At 38.0% G+C, this 26,884-nt stretch overlaps 1 protein-coding gene across 1 annotated transcript; it reads right to left on the bottom strand.

Moving 5' to 3' along the window:
• Positions 1-225: 225 nt before the first annotated feature.
• On the bottom strand, positions 226-23,347 carry nt5c1aa (5'-nucleotidase, cytosolic IAa). The gene is made up of 7 exons (XM_055157377.1): positions 22,984-23,347; positions 20,885-20,929; positions 15,246-15,413; positions 14,655-14,784; positions 8,444-8,566; positions 2,460-2,644; positions 226-2,219 (listed from the first exon to the last, which is right to left on the bottom strand). The coding sequence occupies exons 1-7, from the start codon at positions 23,137-23,139 to the stop codon at positions 1,863-1,865; spliced, it is 1,164 nt and encodes a 387-aa protein (XP_055013352.1). The 5' UTR covers positions 23,140-23,347; the 3' UTR covers positions 226-1,862.
• Between the last annotated feature and the right edge of the window lie 3,537 nt (positions 23,348-26,884).

Genomic DNA, 26,884 nt, shown 5'->3' with positions numbered 1-26,884 from the left:
TAACTTTTCAGAGGAAGTTCTGCTACCTACTCACATTAAACATGTCTAACTTGCATTTATTGAATTACTCTGTTGCTGCTCAAATACTATGGAAAAACATGATCTTCAAATCTGAACGTGACACTAGGGTATCAGAACTCTTTTTTTTTTCCATTCTGATGCTGCCACCTAATGGTACAAAGCAAAAACACACAATTCTAATTAAGTATACTTTCTGTCATTTATTTTTACAGTCAAAACAAATTGCACTGTTTTAAATTTGTGAAGACATTTTCTTTTAAAGTGTCAAATATTTTCTTGAATTCCATCCTCCATGCAACATTTGCTGACATCTTGTAAATAAGCCAACTCTCTAATGCCCTTTACTGTACGCCATAGTTTAGATCTAAATGTCAATATATCACTATAAGTAGCTTCAGTGCCAGCTAACTGTGTGAATGAAGTATTCTGACATTTTCGAAAGGTTACAGAGACCATTTCATCAATGAGAGTCCACCATGAATAAAGGTAACTCAAGCTAATAACATTTGATTGGGCTCGACTGGCGAAGGTGAATGAGCGGACCACCAATAACTGTCTGTTTAACCAAGACAAAAGGGAGGAGACATAGTAATATTACTGTCAAACTATTCTAATGTTATTGTAATGGATGCTGTACTTCATGTGGGTTTATGTGTTTGTTTTTTATGCATAAATTAATTGAGATTTTCATATTTCAATTGTGGATCATTCATTAAAAAAACAAATATCTTACTTTGGAACACAAAATAAATAGACTAAAATCATATTTTGTTTGCTTCTGTGTTTTTTATTGCTCTGAAAACATGTGTTCTTACTGTGAGTGAACTTGTAACTCCACCAACCTGACTCTTATTTAGCCTCCACCTGCTTCTCTCCATGGAAATATTGTTCCTTTTGTCATAATTGTCACTCGGTATGACATAAAACTTAACTCCATGGAGATTTTGATTTCTTTCAATGCGAGATAGGGCCAGAGATAGGGTGGTAACTGAAGACACTAGCTATGACTGTTAGCTGTTGACGTAAAGCTTATTATGTTGAGGATTTAGCTTGGAACTGTTACAAGATCTTTGGGTTAGTCTCAGTTTGAGGTATTTTCTATTATAATATGTTTTTGTGGCATTTTAATCTGTAAAGTTAAGGTGGGTTTGTTGTGCTGGTGTTTTTAGTGAGTGCATCATTCATTACATTGTTTTTCAGATGAAATTCAAATCTACAGTATCTTTATAAGCTTTGGCAACACATTCAGTCAAGGCACACTGATTGGCTTGATAACAGTTCTTATGTGAGGTGAAACTAAATATATCTTTAAAATGCTGGTGAGGGTTACTGCATTATATTAACAACAATCTTTACATAACACTTAATAAGTCGGTATAGAACATCACAGTCTCTAACCTATAAAACTAAGGTGTATTTTATGATAGAATGGCAGTTTATTACATTTACTAAACGTTTTGCTAATGCGTTATAGAACTGCACCAAATTAGCTGCAATATTAATGCAATGACTTTAATATAAATAACTACTGCTACCTAATTGCAATTTCAGTGTTCTTCAGAAAAATCTGATATTTCTTAACACACTGTAATCAAAAGAGTTACTATTATGTTTCTTCATAAATAAGAAAATGTCCTTGCATAACTTAGTAACAATTACATTCAAGTTTCTGAGTGTTCGCTGATGTCACTGTCCAGTAATTGTTCAGGTGGTTGTCGGTTCCAGACCTCAGACCAGATTTAAATCATCTCGAGAGTCTACCAAATGTTTTTATAGACTTGTGTATTCACAGTATCTTTTAGTTCCAGGTATATTGTTCTCTTGTTTTGTTCAAGGTCTGTCTATTTGCCTGTAACCGGGTTTTTCCTGGAGCTATGATGCTGTGCCACTCCATAGGGCACATGGGCAGCGATTGTACCCATTTCAACTGCTCCTTCCACATGAAACATCTGATCATCAAAGTAAATATGAGGGCGGATCTTCTCCAGCATGGGGCCCTTGGGAGCTCCAGCCAAGAACAGGGCCTCATCAATCTCCAGGCCCCAGGCTCGGAGGGTCTTCAGCGCTCGGATCCCAGAGCTGGCTGCGCTGCGTGCAGTGACCAGGAAGGTGCGGATGGGACAGTCCAGACGATGACCTTTGGCGTAGAACTTCTTCTGCAGTTTCCCCAGAGCCTCAAGGAAGCCTTTCAGAGGACCCTGTGTCATAACAATGCATTAGTCCATTTAAAATGAGTTCAATAAACTTTGTGGCTTCAATCTTATACTCATACTGGCTTTTCAACTAATACTTATCAGTAAAAATCAAGTACAATGCCTTCCCCAAAAACGGTATCGGTCAGTAAACACATCACACGTGGTTGGAGATGGGGAATTGAACATTTTCAACCTTCTTATATTATATTCAAGATTTTTAACTGTTGTAATGAACATACGTACATGATCCAGCAGTGTGTCTTCATTGTCTTTCTCGTGTTCAAAAAACTTGTCAAGTCCGTGGGCTTTGAAGATACGCTCGGATTCATCTGAGAAGAGGACAGCATCTCCATCAAATGCCACCCTCAGCTGAGACTCAGACACCTCCGTCTGCTTCTCAGGCAGGAACATGGTGGCTGCTGCAATACCTGAACAGAAACAGGGACATGTTGATTATTATCCCAGGAAATCTGTCCTCTGCATTTGACTCATCATTTTGAGTGCTCAGGTGAAAACCCATCCAGACATGGGGAGAAACATGCAAACTGCTGTAAGGTGATGGTAAATGATAGTGTGCATATATACAGCATTATTACAAAAACTCAGGAGAAATTGACTTTTCTGAGCTTTAAGCCATGTTACAATGTTGTTACCTCCTCAAAAACATACCTGGGGTTGTTTTGTTTCATTCACACGTTTGAGTAATCCTTTACTATCAGTCTGTGTACACCTCCATCTCCATCTCTGTTCCACCTTGTGATGTCAGGCAGTGGTAGTTTCCAAGTTAACAGCTATATTTTACCTTTTTGTTCAGTAGAGATTGGCAATTCTAGGGCTGAAATTATCTTGATGATTCTAGTGAAGATGTACAGAGTTCAAAAATACAGTGGAGCATTCCTGAATTACCATACGGCATCAAAAGGTGGAAGAGTGTTTTCTGTTTGAGAAAAAAAACAGCCTAAATATGCAGGGTTTTTGTGTTAAGCATATGCGAATGAAACAAAAGACAGTTCCACTTATGTCTCTGATGAGGAAACAACAATATAAGATAAGAAATTGGCGTAATATGAGCCCTTTAACACTCATTTTGACTTTTCAACAAAACAGTGCATAAGACCACATTGCAGAAATGAATGGCTGACTCAGACAGGTTGAATGAGGGCCTATGAACAGCAGGTACTTGTAATGGCAGCGGGGAGCATCAACAAAGGCTCCATGGATAATTAGGGGCTTTCATATAAAATGTCAAGATCACTTCCTCTGCCTGCCACTGCTCTGTCTATGCAGGGACTGTTGTTCTGTGGGCTTTGTGCTCCCCACTGCGATACTATGTTAAGCTCGTAAGTCACTGAATCTGTGTGTGTAAGGGTGTGTGTGTGTGTGTGTGTGTGTGTGTGTGTGTGTGTGTGTGTACCTGTGTGCATGTGTGTCTGTGAGGGGGTGTGTGGGGGTCACCTTGAAGTGTAATGGATTATATGTGCCTTTATGCAGCAATGACACACATTTATTGTCAGATCTAAATAAAGCCATTGTGAAAAGTTTGAGCTACAGTCAGTCACATAGTAATGTCATCTGATATATAGTGTACTCATGAACAAGGGAGTGTGATATATCACAGCGAGCAATGCATGTACGAACATATATTAACAAGTGAAAGCCAAAATAAGATCACTCAACACCTCAACCTGTTTGTTTCCATGGCAATGTTCCATATGGCACTGAAATGTCATACTGAACATTGCTATGGAGAACATTTTCATAGAAATAAGTCGGTCAATGACAGATCAGATATGTGGAGAGGCAAGCCTGGTCACAATGAGAAAGCATGTTTTTTGTTTGGTTTGGTTTTGTTTGTTTTCTGCAGTGAAAGCACCTATAATCAAGTAAATGCAAATCAGTCATCTCTTTATCTGCTTTGGTGTTTAAAGAGCATCAAAGTGTTCCATTACGATGGTTGTAGTTAAGGTTTTTTTTTTTTTTACACAAATTAAATTCGTTGTATTCTTTACAAAACAATAAATTCCAGTCCAAAAATTTTCTGGGGAAATACAGCTCAAAATTACATCCACTAAATTTGAATTCTGGTCTGATGACACATGTTGTATTGTGTATTGTGCTTGCTTTGTGTCTGCATAGTTTCCATTTTCTTTTGAGAACATCTCCCTTAGATTTATTTATTTTATTTATTATTTTTTTCCTATCATTTAATTTCTGCTCCTCAAATTTCACATCCACTGTTTACTGTGACCTCTAGGGCTGGGTATCATTAAGAAGTTGCCGATACGATACATACCTCGATACACAGGCCACGATACGATACATATCTCTATACAGTGCACTTTCGATTCAATATGATATATTTCAAATCGATTCAATACAGTTCAATAAAAAATAAAGGCTAAATCGTGGCTGTGACACTAAAAGTCTTTGTTAAACCACTGCTTGTGCAAAGTTCATATGAAACACAAATATTTTAATCATCAGAACAGTAAAAATATCAAATGTGTTGCATAAATGAGCTTCCTTTCACTCCACAAGCAACAAAACAAAATAATTTAGCAAAACACACCTAAAAATACTCTTGGTGATATATCGATACAGCAGCCCACGATATCGATACTGTATCATCACATGAAACGATATGATATATCGATATTCCGATATTTTTGCACACCCCTAGTGACCTCCAAAAAGAAACAGGGACATCTTGTAATTTCTGTGACAAAAAGCGCTCCATTTCAAAACAGAATGCATATGGTGAGGTTCACAGAAAACAAATTGAATGTCACGGCTCACTGGTATTTCTCTCACATGCCTCTTGATAGTCCTGGATGTGTTAGAATTCATCAAGGAAACCCAAAGATAGCAAAATATTCAATATGCTGATTTATGATAATGTGCGGTGCACATGAAGAACGTGTCAGTCAGGGCACTTCATTATGCACAGGGTAGAGGGGTTTTGGAAATGAGCCTGCAGCGTAGTGGTGGTGTACGGTAAATGTGTCAAATACAATGTGTAACAATATATAGTAAAACATAATATAGATTACAATACAGCAATCTCAACACTTTTTTTCTACAATCAAATTGTTTTATATAGCGTTTTAGCCTCTACCCACACTTGGTGATGGTAAGCTGTCCATATAATGTAGTTACACCTGCACCAAAAACATCACCACCTGACCTACTGACTGATTGAGCTTTGATAGATTAAAGATATTTGAAGTAACAAATTAAGTTATTTTTGTTAAAGAGGTGGTATTTTACTTCTATGGGGTCTAACTAACATATTTAGATCATCATGTTACATTTTATTGTTTTGAAGATGGAGTATTTGCTGGAAACAGCGTATTAACGTGTGTTTGTGTTTTTTTTTTTTTAAGTTTCACTTTCATTTTTGGTGCTCTGAGTCCCTCCTCCCTTGCTCAATATACTAAATCACTCCCCCTTCAGAGCGCTACCACAACACAATCAGCATGTATTCTGCTAATAACACAACTGCACAGTTGTGAGTTGTGAGGCTGTATCATGCTTTTGTATATTATTATTATCATAATAATAATAATTTATCATGATACAAAAAATGATTACAACTTCCTTAATTTATTTGATTGTGAATGTGAATGCAAAAATTGTTTATTGATGGTGAGTAACAAAAATTGGTCAGGTATATAATTCATTCAGTCAAAACATGTCTGCGGTTAAAAAGTCCAATTCAGAGTAAAGTAATAAAAGATTTCTCCATTTTGAACAACAGATGGCAGCACTCTACCAGATTTCATCTCAGCTCTTTCAAGTTTGATATTTTTAGCAATGTACATTTGTGTGTTCAGTTAGAAATAAAGAGCCACGTACAATTTCCCCCCACTTATATATTCCTAAACATGTTTTTGTGCTGTTTGTAATGATAACTTTGTTGTAGCTGAAAAAGTAGCATGTCGCCTTAATCTACAGATCAACTTCAGGCTTCAACTCCATTTAATGAAGGTTTAGACAATGACTGCCAATGTGTTAAGGCACTAATGTGTTATACAGCTGAACTGGTCTAGAGCATGCTTACGTCAGTGCGCACGCGCATGCTGTTTTTGTTTTTGTTGCCACGTGTGTGTTTCAAATTTGCATCATTGCAACATTTGCAAACTTCGACTTTCTACACAAACTGCTACTGACCGCCCCCCTGAGGAAAAAAACAAGAGGTTTGTGACTGTCTATGTTCATATATTAATCGCTTTGGGATTTTATGTTATACAAAAAATAACCAATATTTGAGCAAACTACCCTTTTAACAATACCTAGATCATGATTACAATAAATTAATTCAAAGAAAATCCTTTTAATGCAAAAATCTCATCATAGAGGAACATCCAGAGAAGCTACTAACATTAGGACACTCAGGCTCTGGACTGGAGCAGCAAAAGTTAATAAAGGTGTTCCTGTGCATAAAGGGAAGCGTATACATGATTTAATAATATTAAACATTCATCACTACATTAAATCAAAATTTTTTTTTTAAATGTCTAAAATTAAGGGCACACTCACACTCAGGCACAATTGCTGTGGGTTCTATGTTCCACACTCACACTTGCACATCCGAACTGGGTCAAGGCCCAATGACATTATCACATGGCACTGTTTGTTTACATGTGCTAATGCTTTTAGCAGGGGAAAAAAAGTCCAGTGGCAGAAACGCAGTACAGAAAAAAGGCGTTACACCCACAAAGTACTCATATATAGCCTATATATATTGTAGCATAGTAGTGCATGTATGCATAGAGCTGCTTTAAAGTGATGATGTTTATGTATATATAAAATAAGAAACTTTATTTGTTAACAATTGCTATTTTGTCATTTGGTTCAAATTCAATTTAAATTTAAGAAAAGTGAGAGAGAAACATTGCTCTGTGTGAGCCAAGACCCACTACGGCTCCAGGCCCCCAGGACTCCAGACCCCCAGACCCACAGACCTCCAGACCTCCAGATCTCCAGCACAGGACATCGCATCTCACTCTAAGTCCACACACACACAAACACACACACACAGTAACACACACTAAAACAAACACCCATAAACTCACATACACACAATTTCACATAGACACACACTAACACAAGCACACTCACACAAACACACAAAGACTCACACACAACACACACACAAAGACTCACACAAAAACACATGCTCACAAAAGCACTCACACACACACAAACACATACACACACATAATAACAAGTAAACACACACACTATAGACATTGCTGTGCCCCTGTGGAGATATATGTTTCTGTTTTGAGTGGATCTGTTTTGTCCACTCAGAGCTACCTTAGCCGCCATATTGTTCCAGACTTTGCAGCAGTTCAGTCACTTGTTAAAATGTTAAAACCTGTAAACTCTGTCATTTGGCCCCATGAAAATATCTGTCTGTAAGTACTGTAATGTTATAAGATGTTAACTCACTCTGTGGACTCATGGGGGGCACTTAAGTTGTTTTACAGTTGAAATTTACGTTAAAATATAAGACGCTAATTGGATTAGCATGTCTATGGGAATTTCCATTAATGTTAGCAAGATGCTAATCGCTTGTTTTATAGACGTTTTTATGAAGTCCAGCTAATGTTAAGCTATTGTTTTGCATATATTGAATTGTACTGAGCTGCTTTACATAGTTTTATGTGGCTCTACTTATTCTATGTTCATTCAAGTGTGAAAACATAATTGTAATATGCTTTTTTTTTCTTTTTTCTTTTTTTTTTTATGTTACAGTTTTACAATCAACTCAGTAAATGCCCAAAACAGCAAGAGGCTTCCTGGTCTAACACTACTGGAGGCAGAATAGACATTATATTACACACCAGTTCCTCTGATTGGAACTAGCTGGCTACCATTGTGCACAAAATTAAGGTGTTTTCTTATAACTCTATTTGTGGAATAATCATCTCTGCGCACATTAGGGGAGTTTTGGCCTTGTGTACAGCATGGCTGCTACGTAACAGTTATGGAATTCCCTAGTGTGATGTAGAGTATAACATGTTACTCTAAAATTTACTCCCAACAGTTTTTAAGTTTACATAAAAACACAGAAATACTCTTGGGCCAATACTATGTAAACAAACTGCATATAATACCTGTGACTTTAGATTTGGAAATATAAAATTGAACAATTAATTTATTCTACTTTGTTTCCAGGTTGAAACATATCCAGTGAGATACCAGCCAGCACGTGCACTCACCTTCTTCCAGTGCTTCCCTGACCTTGCCGGCATCAGCGGACAGGTAGAGGTCTGTGTGCCAGGCCTTCAGGTAACCAATGGGACTGCCCCCTCCCGTCATGCAAAATCTCTCAATGAACAGATCTGAGGAGCACAGAAAAGCATGTTTAATAGTACACTTTGAAAAATATTAGTATTCAAAACAAGCCCCCAATTTTAAATACATATAGTATGCTAAATATATGATATGCAACAATATTTTAAATAATTTTACATTAAGTTTACAAACATATCAAGCTATGTTAAAGTAAACTGGCACATTTGCTAGCAGAACTGTTTTGAGCCTGGATGTAAATAGTCAAAGTAGAGGCTTGTCTCACATCTTCAGGAAGACTGTTCCAAGTTTTAGGTGCATAAAACTGAAACACTGACTGAAACTGAAACTACTAGCCCAGACAAGTCCCAGTTGTATTCTGAGCTTCCAATGTTTGTAAATTTCAAATGGCTAAATAGATGCAGTTAATTAAATATATTACTAGTATATGCAACAACATTTATAACTTGACAAAAACACACATATCCACTTATAAATTAGTGGGTACATTTGTAATTCCGTACGAGCCTCCAGTTGTATATCAAGCCCACAAATGTTTGTGAATAGCAAACGGCATTTGATCTGTAAAGAGTCTTTGTGACAAATGTCTGTGAAAAGTGCTATATAAATAAAAACTTACTTGCTTACTTACTCACTTACTTACTTACTTACATACTTATTATAACTTTTAGTGGATTTAAGTAAAGTTTAAGTGAAAAATAGCACATGAGCACATTCTCAATTTGCCCCCAATTTTATTTTTAAGAGGTATTGACATTTAATGCTTTAATCCTTTAACAGTATCAAATTGTAAATGTTATCAGAATCAGATGATGCTGGAAGGTTAAATGTGATGGTAAATTAGGATGAAGATCACGGTAATGGAAGTGACTATCCACATGAGAGGAGATGGTGCACGTAAGAGGCTGGTAAAGTGTCTGTTTGCATTTTGGCTCTGGCGTCACTTGACTGACTGCCCTGGCTTGATCCTGATCCCTGTAACTGAATCTATAGGATTACTATGAAGATGCCTTTTAAGGTGAAAAGTGGTGATATTTACATGTTGACAAAGTTATTAGGAGTCTACCATCCTCAAACAGAATCATGGTCCTAATCTGAGAGAAACCCAGTAAACCCAGGCTTCATGCACGTGGTGTAGCACCAGTGCAGTGGCCAAAATTATTCAGAATAATTCAAGGTAAATTGACGAGCTCAGTGAGCATGTATAGTGCAGTGGTATCGGTGATACCATTGGGAATCTATTTCTGCAGGACGCTGTAACCAACTGCAGCCTTTTCTCTAATAAATTCATAGTTCTTACTTGAACATGTGGCCTCATGCATTTAGCTTCAGCTCTGCTGAGCAGTTGTGTCAGTGACACAATCTGAGTGAGTGTTACAATAGAACAAAACCGCTCCCATGCTGCAGGCGCAGTCGCAGCTGGAGCAGGTGCAGTCTGAGGTGTTAGTACAAGTGATTTCAGGCACATTGGTTATTCTAGGAAGTATTTTAGTTCTGACTTTCCCATCAGCATATTTCACAGAAACATCCTGCTTGCCTTACTGACCTTCGAAAGCCGATATCCCTAAGTACATTTTATTGCTTCGTTGGCCGGTCCAAGAAGAGTTCTAATATGCAATATGAAGACAGGTCAATCCAATTTCAGGGAAGATGCATTTGCCTGAAGTACATGTTAACAAATGTTACATACCTGCATCTTACAGATAAATCTGAACATATCCCACTTTGTTCATAAACTTACAAGAATTCTTGTTGAGGCTAGAATTTTAATTATATTATTTTATTTATTTATTTGATTAGGACAGTACACTTTGATGAATATCTGTAATGACAGTGCAAATAAGATTTAACATTTATTATAGATTATAGCAGTATTAGTGCATATTATTGTTTTATTGCACTATGTACTACTGGGATCAACTAATTTCCCCAGTGCATCAATAAAGGATATCTGGCACATCGCATATGCAAACAACATCTATAGGGCCAATGGTCAGAAATTCAGCAACTATATATAGATACAATATAGGTAGTAGGGCCCGACCGATATATCGGTTGGCCGATATTACCGGCCGATATGGGCACCAGGAAACATATCGGCGATCAGCCTAAATCTTGCCGATATGGGCCTATATTTTGCGTGGGCATGTCATACCTCATTATAAAGTTTAGACTCTCTACATTATGTTCATTTAATCCAATTTACAGACAGATAAATGTCCTAATATGTGGCTTCGCTTCAGTATTTATCTACAGAATAATTTGTCTCTGTCTGTGGCCAACATACTGTCCCTGAACACACCCTCAGAGTCACGTCACTCACGTGCGCTTGTTTACACTCGCAGCCATAGATCCAAACACTGAGATTATATTCTTTTTACGGACAATCCATTTGAGTCAGGATTAAAAGGACATTTATTAGTGCAGACTTGTGATGTGAGTGTGAGCGGTCAGTGTTGGAAATGTGTTGATTTTGAAGCTGGTTTTGGTTATTTCTCATTGGTTAGCGATTAGCTGCTGTAGCTTCCATACAAAAACAGGCTGTTTTCTCTTCTATTGGCCTATTGTGAAGTGACTATATTGGTTGTATATATGTTACTGGACCAGCATTGATATGTAAATGAGCTGTGAATAGAGGTGTGAATGATGACATTTACGCTTATAATTATTTACCGCTCCGTGCACGCATTTATGGCTAAAGGCTAATAGCGGTAGTTTGCTTTCTTTACTACCTAATAGTGATGGGTCGGTTGTGAACGAAACGGCTCTTGAAGCAAACGACGGGAACCTGATCCTTATTGTTTTCTCTTTCTCTCACCCTCTCTCTTTCTCTCATTTTTTTTCTCTTCACACCGCATGCAGACTCGTGGTAGTTTGACAGCGGGCAGCGGCTGAAAATGAAACTTTCAGAAATATGAGTGTGCATAGATAGAAAAACTTGCATATTTGGCTGTAGTTCAGCATAAAATAAATAAACCAGGACTAATCTTGGGCTCGAGAGAGGGAGAGAGATAGAGACCGAGTCCCGACACTCAGTTCTGGTTCCGTTCTGGTTTAGTCCTGTTTTATACATGGTTTAGATCTGTTTTAGTCCTGGTTTAGTCCTTTTCAGTCCTGGTTTAGACCTGGTTTAGTCCTGCTTGCAATAAAACAACCTGAAGAGTCATTTGGGAACCGAAAGAGCCGACTGCTTTTAATGAGCCTAGCCAAAAGAGCCGGTTCTCTAAAAAGAACTGGAATACCCATCACTACTAGCTAGAATGTGATGCAAAAATGCCATTAGGCTGACTCTCTGTAAATATGATATAAAGAGGCAGAATAATAATACATTTTAAACCCAATTTAAAATCCACCAGAGTCAAAGTTTTTTAAACAATTCAAGATTTACAGTGAATTTTTACATCAGTAAAATATAGGCAATTATATCGGCTATCGGTAGCTCCAACTCTCATTTTATCGGTATCATATCGGCCGCAACTAATTCCATATCAGTCGGGTCCTAATAGGTAGTTCAAAACAGATTTCCCCTTCGTACCTCAGTAATAGTCACAGTAGAGTCTACTGATCCGGAAGTTGCCAGTTCGAATCTTGCTTCCAGCAGTTACATTGTCGATAGAGAGTTAACATCTACTGACACATAGATGAATACTGCCATTGTTTTCTTTGGCAAAACACTTAATGAGTGTGTGTATGTATGTGTGAATAGGTGAGTGGTTCCTTGGTGTAAAGCACTTTTAGGGCCTTGAAGGTAGAAAAGTGCAATTAAAACATGATGAAATCATTTTTTAAAAAATTAGTGATTTATCTACTATTGAATGCAAACAAAGCAATTAACAAACTGATATGTCAGGCTTAAATTATTTGTGCTTCGGCTGCTGTGTCATCCATTTGTGTTGTCCAGATGCACATAACTCATTCACTGACGACAGACGGAAAGACAAACTGTTCCCTGGAGCCCATGGGGACCACATCTATCAAGACAAGTTTCAATTTATTCCACTGATCCCTGCGTTCCTTTACACCACTCCAGCTAAACATCCAAGAACTTTCTTTTCAATGGAGCGTGGGAGTTGCTTTGGGAACTGGCTCTGTACTCTTCACAGCTCTGTAGTTTCTATGTTTTTCTGTCTATGCACCAGTGTTATCTTTCAATATGTGACTACCGTGTGATTATTTGCTTTGGAGATCTGAGATATGCTAATGACAATGCAGGAAGTAGAGGAAGGGCTACCACAAAATGATGAATATTGTAGTTGAACTAAGCTACCAAGCATAGTTGTGACAATACTAAAATTCCAAATGATAAGAAAAAAGGCTTGAGACTTGATACTCTTTTTTTTTTAGAATAGAATGTAATTATCCTAATAATAGTTGTTCTTATTTGGGACAACGGACTGAAATTAGCCTGAGGCTACAATCCGGTATGTTTACACTTCATGTTGTGTCATGTTTGTCCACTAACATGCTCTGTGCCAATCAAATACATAAATAAATATTTGATCAATACCAGTCTAAAACTGTTCAGGAAAGGGACGTTTTGTCCTGTTTATGTGTTGTTGTTGTTGTTTTCAGCATTGATACTTAAAATAGGTGTATAGTTTTAATACTAGTTTTAGTATCAGTGGGTATCTGAGATTTGATAAGCATAAGAATGATTGATATAAAAGTAAATGTACAATATATATGAGAGCATGTGTGTGTCAGCATATCTGTTGGAAAAAAGTGATTTCACATGTAAAACATTCTAAAAACTGTCAATCATTGTGTCCCTTGGGTAGTTTCATACAGGTTCATTATATAAAACTGCAATCATGCATGTTGTCACTCAGCAATTTACAAAAACAGATTTTTGACCTATATGAATAAGTGAATAAAAGAGAATGTCCTTGTAATCATGAAAATTTGTCAGATTTGGTTCATTATTTGGCAAACAAAAGGGAGTGTGTGATGTTACAATTTTGCAGCTTTTAAAAGTGCACACAGTCAGGCTTAAAACAACTTCAGTTTATTCCATTCTTCTTTTCATTCTGTTGTTGGCCACTAATAGTACATGCATATGCACTATTATGGTTAGCAGTAGAAGCCTGTACAAGGCTCAGTCCACAAGTCAAAGAGCAGGATACAAAACAATCAGAGGGTACACCAATTAAACCCTTTAATATGTTGTTTTTGCAAATGTAGCATTTTAAAAACAATTAAAGGTAACATAGCAATCTAAATATGTTGTGTTAGCAATTAATACCCCATAGTAGCTGGGGTCAGCTCTTTAATGACTGTGTGTCACATACTGGTACAATGCTGCGCATGTGCCAGGGGCACTGCCAGGGCACTAGTGACAAAAACATGGGTGAGGCTCTGAGCTGATGACAGGCCCCACACAGACCTGTTTTTGTTAATGGCTCCTGCACCATGTTGTGCATGTCCCACAGGAGCAGACCCAGGGAGAGGTTCGGAGAATCTGAGAGGAAGTGGTCTTTGAAGTGACATCACAGAGGCTGAGATTTTCCTCCTCTGCGTCCTCTCATCAGCTGTTCATACACTGGTGTTTGTCTGTCTCAAGAGCTCATGTCGTTTGGATGTTCTCACAAACGCATATGGGTTAGGACCTGGGACTGTCTGGGAAGTAGTGTTGAACCTGTTTATTTAGCCACTAATTAAGCTCCTTTGATAAAGTATCTACAATGCATTTTAATGGTGTGCTATGAACTTCTAGCAATGACTTATATGGATTATCACAGAAAAGTAGTATACTATTCACAATTTTGTTAGTCTCCACAAAATATTGCAATAAATATCGTACCGAGAATTGCATATCATGACAATATTGTATCGAGGGATTTGGATATCTATAATTCCCTACACTTTATGTGAGACACATGCATGAAAAGAAAGTGTCTTAAGGAGACAACGTCAGCACAGGTCAGATCTAGAATATTGCAAAACAAATCTTAATTATGTCAACTTTTATTCTCTGGATTTTAACACCGCATGAGTTGTGTGATTCTGTGCCCTTTATAGGCTGACTAACATACAACTCAGTACCTTCTTCATTGTGGTAGTAGTACTTGGTAGTATTTATACTGCACAGCCTCATTGTGAAACTTTTGCAGGACTCACTGTGGTGGTTGATGGTGTTGATAAGCCTCACTCCAACGTGGGCATGGTTGTACGTCACCAGAACAATGTCGAACAGTTCTTCACTTTGTGGGTAGAGTTCTCTGAGGCGAGCATTCACTGTCTCCAGAGCCTACACACAAGTACACAAGTAAAATTAGCAGCTTAGAATGGATGCAGTACTACTACCCCTATTAGGGATGGTTCATCAGTTATCAGTGATTTTCCTCAGATATTGGTATTGTTCCAAATATTGAAAATGTTGCAGATATTTGGCACTGATATTTTTTCTACACTGTATCAGTCTGTGTGTGCCTATGTATCATTCCCAGCTTGTACTCAGTGCATCAGATCTGTTTTTAACAGGCAATGGAAATAGAAGAAAAAATACTGCTCTGTTCTGTTCTGTTTACACATGTTGTTATTATGTTTACAAAAGATAATTTTTTTTTAACTTAACTCTAACATAAATTTTCAGTCTGGTATTGCAAATATCTGTTATTGACTACAACAGTATACCGGATAATGTTTTGGCTCAAAAAATCCGTCTCAGACCATCCCTACCAAACATATTTACGTTTCTTCTTTACTGACCTTAACGAAGGGAAAGGCCGGCCCCGGTGCAAATGGCTCGTTCTCATGTTCAATTTGATATCTCAGATACTCCTCGATGCCCTGTTGCTCAAAGACCTTCTGTTCCTTCTCAGTGCGGAACAAGACCCTGGTGGATACAGCGATGGTGACTGCGTGCTCTGGTCTGGGCTGTGAGGAGACATGTGGCATGTTTAAGTTATCAGCACGACTAAGAATAGATAATGCATTAAGAGTCTGAAGGGATGACCAATGCTTTCTTCTTTTGTCCGTCTGATAAATCATTCGTAAACTGAACAATGTCTACCATGTAGAGGCTGATATCTCACATGGCATGAAGGACAAAAAAGTATTATAGCACATATTAGGAAGGGCAAACCCATTGAGATGAGTCATTGTAGTCAAGTCTTTTGGCATTTGCTGAATTCTGTCATGTCCAAAACTTGTCATGGTTTAGATATCTGAAAAAAATACTGGTTGCTTAAAAAGAGGCAGCAACTATTTATAAAAAAAACGTAGCGGGTAAAAGTATAATTATAAAAGATAGAATTCACTCCCAAACTCCACACCTCTGTCATTTCATTTGGCATACATATAACCAATTAACTGACTAAAGAACTAAAGGCTTACATCCCCAGATTGGTCGAACTATATTCTTTTGGTTCACTTTACAAATTACTCAGAATTAATACATAGTTATAATTGACTACTTTGAACTACACAAATATATGATCATCAATATACATCATATACAACTTGACTTGAAAGCAACACAGACTCATTTGCATTAATGATTATATAAAATATTCATTTTAGCATCTGAGGATTGGGATTACATGACACTATCAAGGTCAATAGCAATACTTTAAGTCTTTATCATGATTGCAGTCTCCTAACAATGCCTTCTCTCAATGGGACTAATGGGTAGTGACTTTTTGAAATGTCTTGCTGACATAGTGATGACTTGAGAAGCCCCGGTCTCTCTGCCCTGTTGCAAGCTGCCTATGGCCTCATGTTGTGTCCTTTAGACTATTTACACTGGTGTGAGGTTTCTGGGGGAGGGGCATTCCACGAGGGGCACTAGGGCACTCACCATTGCCCACATCTGAACCCTGTGAAGCCTCAGAGGGCCCCAGGGAGAGGACGGACTCATTTAGAGAACAAAGACCAGCTCCTAAAGTGGCAAGAATGCACACGACAAAGCACAATGTAAGCAAAAGGAACAGGTGCAAAACTCAGTGCATGCGTGTAGTGTCTTCGTCATGCAACAAGCTATTCTCAAGTGTCAAACTAAAAATATTAATATTGGCACAATAATAAAACTGTCAACGATAGCCTAAATGCTAAAAGTAATTAGGCCCTCACCGGTGAGGGACTAATTCATATTGTACCGAAATGCCATAAAATGCAAAAAATCAAGTAGTAAACCAGACCGAACACGGCAGTGACTGTTGTAACAAATTTGAACTTAAGCAGCTCAGATTTTGAGTGACGATCCTCAATCAAAATACTGAAAGGCAATTCAGTGGTACCATCTAAAAATCAGTTTTCAAGGGGCTAATGGGAGCTTGTCCAGAAAAACAATCTACTTAAAATCTGAAAACTCAGCAACTAAAAAATTTAAATTATGGCCCTACTTTAAACCATATAGGAAATCTGCAATACTGGATCAAACCTGATCAAACAGTTTTCATCAAAAACATTTCAGACTTGGCCAAAAGATACAAAACCCATGTGCAATTTAAGATTATCAGCTATATTTGTGATACACAGTCGAGCGTGGTTTTTAGATTTTTAAATTTATTTTATTTTTTTATCTAGCTTTTAAACATTTTAAAAACAACACAAAATAGAGTGTGCATGCAGGTTTGTAAGATAAACACAATGATATTAATATCAAGTTGCTGTCTAAGAAAAGGGCTCTCAAGTGCCTGCTCAAAGTTTTACTTTTTTAATTCATAAAATAACCTGTTTGCCTATGTGACACAGAACAACATGTCAAAGTCACATTAGTCTAGTTTGTTTTTTTTTCTTCTTTTTGGACACAAATAAAAATAAGCTCAAGCTGAATGGACAAGAAAGTATAACACTATACATACATACATACATGCATACATACATACATAATGTAGGCAGAGATAGGAGGCAAGCTCTTTGTGATGGCATGTACCTCGCAGTCGCAATAGCTTAATGTTAACAATAGCCTAATTGCTATTGGTAATGAACTTTAAAACTGTATTGAAATTATAACAGTAATTAATACTGTTAGTTTAAGTGTTTTTGAATGTTGTCATGTATTACAAAATGAAAGTGTGCAGATAAGCTTTAAAGTGGTAACATCAGGCTACGTAAATTATTCCAACATGTATGAACAAACAGCCTGCATTATTAAAATACTGTCTGGACAGTCCACAGTTGTGGATACACACGCACACACGCACACACACATACATACATATATAAATGATGTTTTGTTTGTTGATTCAGCAGAAATCTGTTTTTTAGTCCTGTGTTATCCCTTTTCTCCCTTTTCCCCCTTTTTATGTGTAAAACACCATGTTTGTTTTGACACTTATGGACCAGTCATTCTGATTGGTTAAGTTGCTTGTCAGTCATGCCTATGTGAAATTGGGGAGATAGGATGCAAATGGTAGACAACTGGCTGGAATGCTGTTGGCCATCACATTGCTATCGCATTGCGTACTGTATGTGTCATAGAATTTGGTAAAGCTATGCAGAAAAATAAATAAATAAAAACTGGTGGTATATACAACTAAGACCTTTTTTCAGGATATGACATGAAAATGGGAAACATACAATAATTAGCTCTTGTGTGGGTTCTGCAAGACTGTGGACTGAGAGTGCAGGTCCAGGTGAGACGTGGGTTGGCAGAAAGAATCCACACCACAGAGCACACCACACCACAGTGTTCTGGAGAGGTTTACACATCATTAGACATTTGTTATTGCATGAACCTGGGTGAACTCACACACTGCAGTTGTTGTAGTTAGTGTAAGAAGGAGTCTGTAACCCACTCAAAGTATGTGCCAAACCCGACCTACAGTCAGAGTAACTAAGTAAGTAAGACTTTATTCATAGATCACCTTTCACAGATTAAAAAAAAAGGTGCTTTACAGACTGCAATAAACAACATGTACACAAACAGAGGAATTACAGACACAGTCAACTGAAAGCTTGTCTAAATAGCAGTGTCTTGAGCTGCTTTTTAAAAGAGTCAGTAGACTGCGCCTCACGGAGGGCTAGGAGTAGGGCATTCCATAACTGGGGGGGCCACAGCCTGAAAGCACAAGTTGCCCCGTGTTTTAAAGTGGGTCTTTGAGACCATCAAGATCATAGGACTGGAGGGTCCAGCCTGAGGTGTAGGGGTGCAGGAAGTCACTGATGTACTGGGAGCCTGTCCATTTACAGTTCTGAAAGTTAAAACCATGATTTTAAAATGAACATGGAAATTAACAGGAAGCCAGTGCAGTGAAGATAAAATTGGTGTGATATGTGTTTGCCTGCTAGCTCCATAAAAACCTTGCAGCTGTGTTTTGTACAAGTTGCAGCCTCTTAAGTGTGGATGCATTAAAACAAGTAAAAAATGAATTACAAAAATCTTAACAAGATGATATAAAAGAGTGAACAATGATCTCAAGATCAGCATTTGATAAAACAGGTCTCAGGTTAGTGATGTTACGTAAATGGTAAAAACAGTTTTTAACCACTTGGCTACAGGGACCCTCCAAAGACACTGATTTGTAAAATAGCACTCCAAGATTTCTAATGTTGGATTGGAGTGAGGGGCTCAGTGAGCCAAGGTGATCCTTAATTAGAGTATTTTTTTTTCATCTGGTGCTAGAATAAGGGCCAGATCTTGCCCCTGATCTTAGCTCTAATACCATTGTTAAAAAGGGGCCATGTCCAGGTCGGGCTGTACTGGAGGCTGCAGTGGAACGGTACAAGTAGATACATGGTGATGACATCTGCGCCCCTTTCCCGCATATGCAAAACTGTAAGCCCATGCATGTGCACACCCATCAAGCTTTTTGGTTTTCTCTGCATTCCTCTGTTCGTTTGCCTCCCATTATGCAGCAGACCAGCTCACCGATGCTCTCACCCTGGTCGCACCCGCTCCCACCTGTCCTGGCAGTCTGCTACCACGTCTCTCACTATTTGGTCCCACACAGGTGGATGTCTCATGGATTATGGAATACCTTTAATGTCATATAACCTAAATGTTTAAGATTTTACTGCTTTGTGCGCAGACATTGATTAAACACATGAGGAGGGTGACTGCATGACCTGAATTTTCCCCGCACAAGTGACTGAAATGCACCATGAGCACACAGAGCAGGATGCGCAGGTGTCTGTACAGAGCAGTACTCATGTGCACTATATACACCTCTTGAGCCCCTGTACAAAGCTTTACTGACTGCTGTTGCAGAGAACGCAGCACATACGAGACGTGTGTCTGCTCCGCTGTCACAGCCCCAAGCTGTCAATGAATGCACGCGCCAATCCCTGTCAGAGTCACGCTTGAAACAATTCACAATTTGACACCACAGGTCACTTCAGACATGACATCATTGATAGAAACAGAAAAGGATGTATCACTCAAATCACTATCACTCAAGGAAAAACAATCTAGGACTGTCCCACTGATTCCAGAGTCTCTGTGCAAACAATGCAATAACATTTTGTGGTCTACAGTATCAAAAGCTGATGTGAGATCTAACAAAACCAACACTGTATAGTGGCCAGACTCCGCCGCAATCAGAATATCTTTTAAGACCTTCAGAAGTGCAGTTTCTGTGGAATGCCGACTGCGGAAGCCTGACTGGAATATATCAAATAAGTTATTACCATGCCAGAAGTCTGTTAACGGTTTTGAAACCACCTTTTCAATTATTTTAGATAAAAGTTTGATATTAGCCTATAGTTTTTAGGCTCAGTCTAATCCAAGTTTGGCTTCATTAAAATGGGACTAAGCAGAGCTTGTTTGAAGGAGCTAGGAACTGAGCCTGTTTCAAGAGACACGTTAACCATGTTAGTAACATGTCCAAAAAGGTCTAATGCCTTTAAAAACAGTGAATGTGGCACCACATCTAGAGGGCATATGGATGGTTTCATACTCTTCATTATGCCAATGACATCATCAAGACTAACAGGGGAAAAAGAAGACCAACAACTGTGATTTATATCATAGGAAAAGGCCCCAGTCACAGATGTTATGCTAGCCCTGATGTCCAGCTTATTTACAAAGAACTGTAAGAATTTATTCGGTGTTAAGCTGTGATCAAATGATGTGAATATTCAAGTTCATGGACTCAATGCAAACTCATCACTTTCACCTCGATCATCAATGTAACTGTCTCATCCATCACAAACAGGTTCCTTTTATATCAGGAAATCAATGCAGTGGTCAGTTTGGGGTCAAAGGCGAAAGTAGCATGGCGTGGGAACACAGCAGTTCTTCCGATACAGTGAGTACAGAGTGATTCACAAGTAGCACATTCCAATGTAAGGATGCGGGTAGTTAGTGCAGGGCATGTCTGTGATCATGCGGGTAAATGTGCAGCCACCAGGGGGAGTGACAGGCATGGACACAGGGACCTGACATGACGACGCAACATACTTACGAAAAATACTCCTCCCTCCACTTTCCGTGCACGCCGGCCTGTCAACTTAGCACAACAACATTTTGGTTTTATTCACTTCACATTTACAAAAAGATGAGTTAATAATAACGTGCCTGATTGGATTGTCTTAGTTATTGCCTGAGAAAATTAATAGATTATACTTTAGGGTCTCAATTGTTAGCAGATTTTAACCATACAATGCATGATGTAAAGAGCATTTATCTTGACAATCTTAAAATAAAATCAGGATCAGGTCCATTAAGAATCATGGAAAACTAACTGTCCGACACCATGTCAGACTCTTGGTTCTCTGTCATGGTGCATTTTCAAAAGTGACAAAAGTAAGTAACAAGATGAAGAAGACAGGGCTAAATGTTCAAACTAAAACATGTTTCTGATACATGGTTTGATACAGGGCCTTTAAGATGGTGTTTTTAGGATGGGAACAAGTTGCTCTGGTTTAGCTTTTTGAGGTACAAGACCTTTCGTGCAGCTTTTCTGTTAGAGTCAGTTTACTCCGTGAATAACACCTTCTGGAATAGATCCCAGCTCAGGATCCTGTTTGAGGCTGTGTACTGATACTACTGGTGTTATATATCGGTTCCTTTAGCTCTTCACCACTTTTTTTTAAATTTGCTGTTTACAGAAACAACAATGCAGCAATTTGAACCAGTGACTGACACTGGGTTATGTAATGCTTCTCTCTTATGTTGTCTTAGAGCAGAGCAACTCAATACCACTGTCTGTGTGGATAATGTGTGGGGCTGATCCAGGGCATCTGGTCCTCCTGAGACACAGGGATGAGTACATGGGACAGTCCTGTGGCACTGACTACAGGGAGCATAGGTGCTAGAGTGCACAGACTGCACCCGGCTGGGACAGTGACAAACTCTGGCTGATATTTATAGAGCAGTGAAAGGCCAGAGCTGATGTAGGTCTTGGTGGATTTGGTATCACACAACCATGGTTTAACACCAAGGCCTAAACACCAAGCTATGCTGTCAAAGCTTATAAAAGCTAAAGTCGTTAATACAAAGATAGAATGGAAAGAGTTGAAGCACTGAAGGGCAATGCTGCCAGTTTAAATATATACAAATCCAAATGTGGCAGATTTTGAACTTTAATCCATACATTGAAAACAATGCTGTCAAACTCATCATGAATCCATAGTTTACAGAATTATAAATCATATTTAGGAACTGCTGCCTTCTTGAATCCTGAATCAGATTCATGTGATTTTATTGCACCAAATCACAGATAATATTTCTCAATAGATCATGAACAATACAGAAAATGAGACTATAGAGTTAGAGTATAATGTCATTATATAAAGCTGAGCAATTAAATATATTAAGATTAACCGTCTCTTGTTTTATAGGGAGATTACTATTGTTACAATAACAGTTCAATGGGGGTCACTGCTGAAACAATAATCCTCCACTTGAAACAGATTACAAAGTGTTTTGATACTTTCCAGAAAAAATATAAAGGATATTTATTTTTTTACTGTCATTGTTTTTGTTTGAACCTAGTTCAACAGAATAGCATTCTTCCATCAGTAGGCTCTTTTTCTTTCTTTTGTTGCAGATAAATCTTGATTTGACAGGTTTGTATGTCTCATGCCCTTTCTGTGACTATCAGCAACATTCAGTTTAGTATAAATTGTGACAATCTATGAGAGAACTATTATAATATGAATATGACGAATGAATGTAAGTATTACTACTTCTGGTATCTCCCATTATTATGTTACACCTGGGTGAAGAGATGTTGGGGAACTTGAGGACACCCTAGAGCTGGGGACCACCCCTTTGAATCTAGTACTAACACAAAACATTAAAGTGTGATTAACTGAGCATTTTATATTTATTTTATGTTTATTTTTATTTAATCTTATTCCAACTTTTAGTACAACACATTAATCCAGTTTTGACATTATGAGACGCAAGCTGCCTGTTTCCCTATGCAACTCTCCTATTTTACACTATGGCAAAGCAAATTAGAACACCATGGCCCACTGAAATATTTCTAATTGTCAAACATACACAAACCTGACCACTTGTATCCCTCATTACTTACAAGATATGATCCATACTTACAGACTTGGGCTTGCTGTTGTTAAGGCACTCCTGGCTGTTAAACTCTTGCTTCTCTTCCCAGGATGCCTTGCTTTCCCCATTAGACGATGTTGCCACTTTGAGCTCCTTGACTTGCGCACTCACCACCTGTACCGGGTCCAAACTCATTTTCACCATAGACAGCCACTAATACAACTGTCCTTTCCCGTAAGTCCTTTATCGCAACACCTGCTCTCTGGCAACCCAAAAGTCCATGTCTTAAATTGTTCAATGTGCAAGTTTAGATGCTACTACCACACAAATACAAAAACTTCTAGACTACTCACTGCACTAGAATGAAGTAATATTCCATGTAAGATTGGACACTCCTGCTTTCAATCCAAGAGTTATCCTGCTATCTCTTTAGCTTTGGTAAATTCCATCCTTTTAGCGCAGTGTCCATCTGCCGTTGCCTAGAACTCCTACCCCCCCCCCACCCCTTTCCGACTTTCACCCAATGTCCCATAGACAAACAGCCTGGCCCACATCCAGGATCAAGCATGCCCCTCCCTCAATCCCGCCCTCAGCCAATCAGTGGCCTACTTCCTTATCCAGCTGGACACACCCTCTCTGCTTTGCCCTGTGACAGTAGAGGCTCATGGGATGTTAAGGCACATGCTGCGCGCACTGCAAAAATAGCCATCACACAGAGACATTTAATCCATGCACAGGCTACTTTGATCGGGTTACTTTGACTAGAAAAACAAACCTAGTATGTGTAATAACTTAATTATTTTCCAATGACGACTTTGGAATCGTGAAAAAAGGAATGTCAGTCAATCTCTTAGATTGTGCTTGTTTGTAGGCATTTCATGACCTGTTGGTATTCCAAGATCAATACATTGATTCTCTATAGACAAATCTCTCTCTGTGTAATTTTGATTGCTATACATCTTTCCACATTTAATTTATGATTTGGTATTACCAAGGAATTATTCTTTTGATGTCAATGTAATATACAAAAATAACTCAATCTTCCAATAATAATAATAATAACAAAGATACAAAAATTCTACTGCGTGATACCTCTAGCTCAAATACACTGAGTCAAAGAAATAATACATACTGATCATTATGTTATTAAAGCATTTACTCTATCTTTCTGGTGGGGGCGCCGCTACGTCCATGTCACCATGGAGGTGTTATTGCTGTCCCTGGAATGTTCTACAGTCTGTTGTTTAAGTGAATAATGATATTGATGTTTTCATGTTCTTCTGTTATCACCTGGGTTTGCATGATAGTTTTACTTCTGTGTACAAATATTTTAATTTCTTTTTCACTTGCCTGCAATAAGCTGACTTGATGTGACAACACAAAGCCATTCATAAACAGGCTTAATGAAAATATGGACCAGTTAGTTTGATTTCTCTTCAGAGTATGCTCCTGTTAATATCTTGTTAATGTGTTCATCTGCAACAGTGTGAAAGTGAATTTGCTGCAGTCACTTGGTCGATATCACCTGCCTGTGTTCAGCAGCAGCTTCAGAGTACAAGCTGACATTTAGTGGCAAATGTGTTTTGTGACACAGCTCACCTCGTCACGGTTATCCAGACATCAGTGGAGCACACATTCGCTTTCAGGAGGAGGAGAACATAGAGTGCAGTGAAGCTGAAAATGGACTGTACTGCATTGAGCCAAATTAAAATATTGCATTGGACCAAAGTAAAATATTGCTTTGGCTTTCATTTCATTGCACTTAGTGTGTCTGGTGTTAATATATAAATATATATTTGTTGTGAAAAATGTATTATGCTTTTTTAGTTTGGTTCAAAGCATGGCCTTTTCAGTGTAGTGCACTTTCAATGTACATAAAAAATATATTATATTGATACTTTGCAGTGTTAGATAGAGTAGATAATATTTTATTATCATAGACACAGTACACAGACATTACACAGAGACATAAACATACAGGTCAGTGTAAAAGAGAGTGTCTTCTGCTCATCATAACATCACTGATTTTATGGCTCAAGCTCCTTATCTGGCTTCCGGATAGACAGACGTATGAAGGACTGTCTAAGCCTGACATCATGCTGGGCAGCTGCATTTATGTCTTTGGAGAATTGTTAAGCAGTTTTAGTGACACACACTTTAAATAATTTCCCTTGTGGATCAGTAAAGTTTGTCTAAGTCTAAGACACTGGAAAAAAACAAAAACAAAACTTTATAGCTGTGAGATGCCATAGCACAGGACTGCTCTCTTGAGTGCTTGTTGAAATGATCCTTTAATGTGTAATATCTATGCACAGGGGAACAGTATGGCTCACAGGGTACAGATCAGTATTGGGGGTTAATTAGCCTAAAGGTAGTGGCTAATGGATGTCACATTCATTAAACCAAGGTTGGACTCCAAATGTGCAGAGAGACACTAATGGTTCCACCTCTGTAATGACACTGGACACACACTCCAAGGACAACTGCATGTACTTTTATCTTGTATCACATACTTTATCCCACTAAAATGATTTTTGTGCATCTTTTATTTGATCTGTTTCAATACATTCTGTAGTCCGTAAAATCCCTAATGTTAAAGGTCCTATATTATGCAAAACTGACTCTTGTGAGCTTTTAGCCACGTTATAATAACCTTTGAGTAACCCTTTATTATTAGTCTGTCTACCTTTCTAAAGGTTAAAATGCTCTGTTCCACCTTCTGATGTCATGAAGAGGTAGTTTTCAAGTCTTTTTACCTTTAGTTCAGTAGAGATTGGGAATTCCAGGACTGAAATGATCAAAAATGGTTCTTGTATTAACACATGACATCACGAGGTGGAACAAAGTGTCCGTGGGAGAGAAGAACTCGTGTGAATGGAACAAAGCACAACTCCATATATGTTTGTGATGAGAAAAATACATTATCATGGTTTGATTTTTGATTGTAAGATATCAGTTGTCAGTTTTGTGGACTAACATGACTAACAACATAGAATATATATGAAAGAAAAAGCACTGTAAGAACATACTGTAATTTTCACATCAGAGCACTCACTATTCCATGCAGATGATTAAAATGTACTAGAATCAAGAGGGCTTATGACTCCATCTTGTGGCCACTCTGCAAACTGCACTTCATAACTTTGACCTCTATTGTTGCAGATGGAAAAACGTTACATCTTTCTCTCTCTGCAAAGACATCTGTGTGTGGATTTGTTTGGCTATTTTCGATGATGCCTTTTACACTGGGACAAAGTCTAATTCTGCTTGTCTTCAAAGTGGTTTGCTGTTGAGTTTTATGTTTTGTGTTTAATGCACATCTGAACAGAAAAGCAGGTGTAAGTTTTTCTTTTCTTTTTTCTTTTTGATTAAGGCCTAGATAAAACTATGATTATTTTATTAGCTCAATGTTATGACACTAAGCAAAATTTCAGGAGAACATTCAGTAATCTCCATCAACAAAATGTAAGTATGCATGGCATAATATTGCAGTCCTTGGTATGAAACAGCCTAACTATAGCCATTAGACTTTTATGTACACATTCGTGCATTTTTCTGGTACCCCATCCTTGGGCGGTTGTCATGACAACACCAAACTTGACATCATTGCAGTGGTGTGACATCATTCAGTGTTGATGACTCATACTTAATTCAGTGTTTGTATTGAAGGAGAGTTGGTTATAGGCAAAAACAGAAAATAGCACTGAAGTTTGTCATCAATTTATTCTATGTAACAAAAATAATTACAGTGTGTTTGATCTATGAGCCTAACAATTGTAAAACACTGAAGAGAAAAACAGATTTACAGGTACATTACAGAGGCATGATGAAGGAACAGAATGCTATTGCACAACACAGTTTCCTTGTCAAAAATAAAACAATATTATAGCTTATATCACAGTCCAAGGGATAACAGCTTCGTCTATTCTTCTCTATCTACACTATGGCT

The sequence above is a fragment of the Boleophthalmus pectinirostris genome, unplaced genomic scaffold (assembly GCF_026225935.1).
Source record: "Boleophthalmus pectinirostris isolate CB_2022bp ecotype Guang Dong unplaced genomic scaffold, ASM2622593v1 HiC_scaffold_21, whole genome shotgun sequence".
NCBI classification, from domain to species: domain Eukaryota; kingdom Metazoa; phylum Chordata; class Actinopteri; order Gobiiformes; family Gobiidae; genus Boleophthalmus; species Boleophthalmus pectinirostris.
Note: the sequence above shows the minus strand (reverse complement) of the source record. Positions and strands in the feature narration are given on the sequence as shown.